At 34.5% G+C, this 2,919-nt stretch overlaps 1 protein-coding gene across 1 annotated transcript; it reads right to left on the bottom strand.

Annotated features, from left to right (window-relative positions):
* Positions 1 to 49: 49 nt before the first annotated feature.
* LOC119643885 (UPF0489 protein C5orf22-like) lies at positions 50 to 1,728 on the bottom strand. Its single transcript, XM_038043385.1, is given in 2 exon segments — positions 50 to 861; positions 863 to 1,728. Coding segments are annotated over 2 exon segments (1,311 nt in total). The 5' UTR covers positions 1,514 to 1,728; the 3' UTR covers positions 50 to 201.
* Positions 1,729 to 2,919: the final 1,191 nt, after the last annotated feature.

Genomic DNA, 2,919 nt, shown 5'->3' with positions numbered 1-2,919 from the left:
TATCCAGCTCCATCAAATTTTATTTGATTTTATCATTTATCGTAATAATTATAATAAAATATATTTAGAAATTTTACAAACGAAATTCCAACTTCAAATTCACTATTTATTATTCATTATTAGAACGAAAAATTAAAAATACTCCTTACTCCTGAACATTGTTTCCAGCGGGTGCTCGAAGTTCGATCGGCACGATTTTGCTTACAATTGCATTATATCCCACTCGTCATCCATGTAGTGCAAAATTGGTTTTTCATGTACCTTCTCCTGGAAGACTTCTTGCAATATTTTTACGGCTCGTTCCTGTATGACTTGATTACCTGGACAATAATCATCTTCAGCTGAGCAAGCCATTGTAATTAAAACTGGCGGATGAGGTAATTGTATTAGGAACTGTTTGAATTGTTGATAATATAATTCTAATTCTGTATCAGTACTAATATGATGTGGCAAGCCATTGGTATCGCTGGTACTCCCCGAATCAAAAATTACCAACCAATCAATCTCATCGTCGGCATAACACTTTTGCAAAGAGTCAGCTAAATTTTCGATTTTCTTAAATATCTCTTCAGATACTATATTGGTATCAGGTTTCGCCAAACCTTCAAAAGTACGTTTCTCTTCCAAGTGCTCAAAAATTCTTTTCAAAACTTCCAATTGTTGTTTTCTCTTCTCAGTTGTGCCAGACGCATTTGATTCAGTGGCACTTTCAAAATGAAAAATTTCGCTTAGTTGCTCATAACAATTGGCGTCTTTGTAGATCTCTAAAAATGGATTAGAAGTGCTAAAGAAATCTAGATCTATATCCAATATATAGTTTGCGCAATCTTCAGCAGCTAGTATTAGTTTCGGATCGGGGGGGCCTTTCAGCGTCGTTATTCAAAACTTGCAGTTCCAAATCACGTGCCTGCTCCAATTCAGACGTTTGACAATAATTTCCCTCGGATATAAAATAATCCAAAGGACAGTCTACACTGATTTTGTTTCCTCTATGGCCCACCTTGAAGTTATATTTGCCAACTGGCATTTGCTTGCACCACGAATTCTTCATCCAGATGACACGATTAAAATGGCCAGCATAGCAAGCCGGCATAATCCAATTTTCAATACTCAATTCACCTAGCATTGTTTCCTTGTCGTAAGCGGCACTAGCTGGTATTTCACGTGATATAACCATGTCTGGGTGAGAGTCAAAGTGCAGCAAGGTATTGTTTTCCAAGGGCAAGTGCCTGGAGGCTAAGCAACGATAAATGAATTCCAACACATCATTATGATAATCCACGATAAAGATGGGTATACGCTTGAAACGTCGCAGGCCCACAGTAGAAGTAACTAAAGCATCTTGCTGCGATTCATCAGTTGTTGTCACTGTTTGCTCTTTACAATCCTCTAAACGTACTCTCTTTGCTACAGGCTGATCAGAGCTTTCCGGTTTACCCAAAGTTTCAGCATTTTCTACAGCGGCGACAATTCCAGGTGTCGTTAAATTTGAGGTTTTAATGTTTGTTGTCATTATGGATTCAATTAATTTGTTTGCTGATAACTTATAATAATCGTTTTATATTATCAAAAACAAATTTAATATATACTTATAACTTCGTTTTTCTACTTTTTCTTACGTGCTCACTTAATTATCGCGCCTCAGTCTCGTACAATGATATAAAAAAAAAATGAACACACTTGCCAAAAAACTCGAAATCAGGTAAATGAACTCATTACTTTGGCAGAGTTTCCGCAATCTGGATTTATAATAACTTTTAGCGTGCGATTGTCACATTATGGGAATGGAAATATAAAATTTGGTCGCCGTTTTCGATCAGCGAAATTGTGTGATATAGCTAAGTAAGAATTTTTGAAGTCTAACATTTGTTGTTTTAATCATCGCCATGGAAGTGTTCCAAAAATTATCGAACCTATTCTTGTTTCCAATAATGTTTAACGCCATTTTTAACAATGCCCATCGTTTTAAACTTGTGAATTATTCTCGCAGTTATGTACAATTACCACTTTGCTCGGCTGAGTTAATACTGGCGGGGACTTGGCATGTGTTTCTTAATCTCTATACATCATTTGCATTATCGGCTGTGGAGCTACTTCGGATGACGTGCCTAATGGTATGACCACGCATTTCTATACATATTAATTATCGCTATTATCTATCTAAATCGTTTTAGCCTCGTTTGTACCGTCTCTTTGAATAAATAAATAATATTGTTGAATTACCTCTTTAATTGTATATATTATCTTTTTACAAGTATGCCAGAAGCGTCGAAAATTTTTATGTTAATTTTGCTATGAAATTTGCAACTTTACATTTGAGAAACAAGCACTCAGAACTTCTTGCTGCCAAAGTCTTGTTTCTATGAATCCCTCAAGGAATGCTATCGCAAGTGACATTGAAAATAATATGTTGAAAAATCTTTAAAGTATTTAACGAATGGAACAACGCAAATTCACAATATTCCGTTACGAAAGATTGCTGTTACTCCATTTCTGGTTGGTTTGTATCCAAAATCATGTATACATTGAAAATTCAAACTTTTTGTACATTAATTAGTTAAGAAAGTTGAAAATTCAAGCAAAAAAAAAAAGCAATAACTATTGGTTCAATGCAACTAATCATGGGCGAGCTCTAACGCTATTAATCTATAGTCTGCATGATATATAAATAAAAATGTTAACCAGTCATAGGTCAACTCTAAAGCTATCAAACCGTAACCTTCATTTTCTGTTTCTTAAGTAATTATTAGTTGATTAATTAATATTGTCTAGCTCTTTGTATATATGTCAAAACTTCTAATATTTTTTCCTTTAAAAGTCATTTAATATATTCTTCAGAATTCAATTCAATGAATTCTTATTTGCGTTTTGGCGAACCCAGTTTTTAAATTGTTTCGTAATCCCTACGTTTCGACTGTC

The sequence above is a fragment of the Glossina fuscipes genome, unplaced genomic scaffold (genome assembly GCF_014805625.2).
Source record: "Glossina fuscipes isolate IAEA_lab_2018 unplaced genomic scaffold, Yale_Gfus_2 66921, whole genome shotgun sequence".
Classification (NCBI taxonomy): domain Eukaryota; kingdom Metazoa; phylum Arthropoda; class Insecta; order Diptera; family Glossinidae; genus Glossina; species Glossina fuscipes.
The sequence above is the reverse complement of the archived record's forward strand: the minus strand, read 5'-3'. Positions and strand labels throughout refer to the sequence as shown.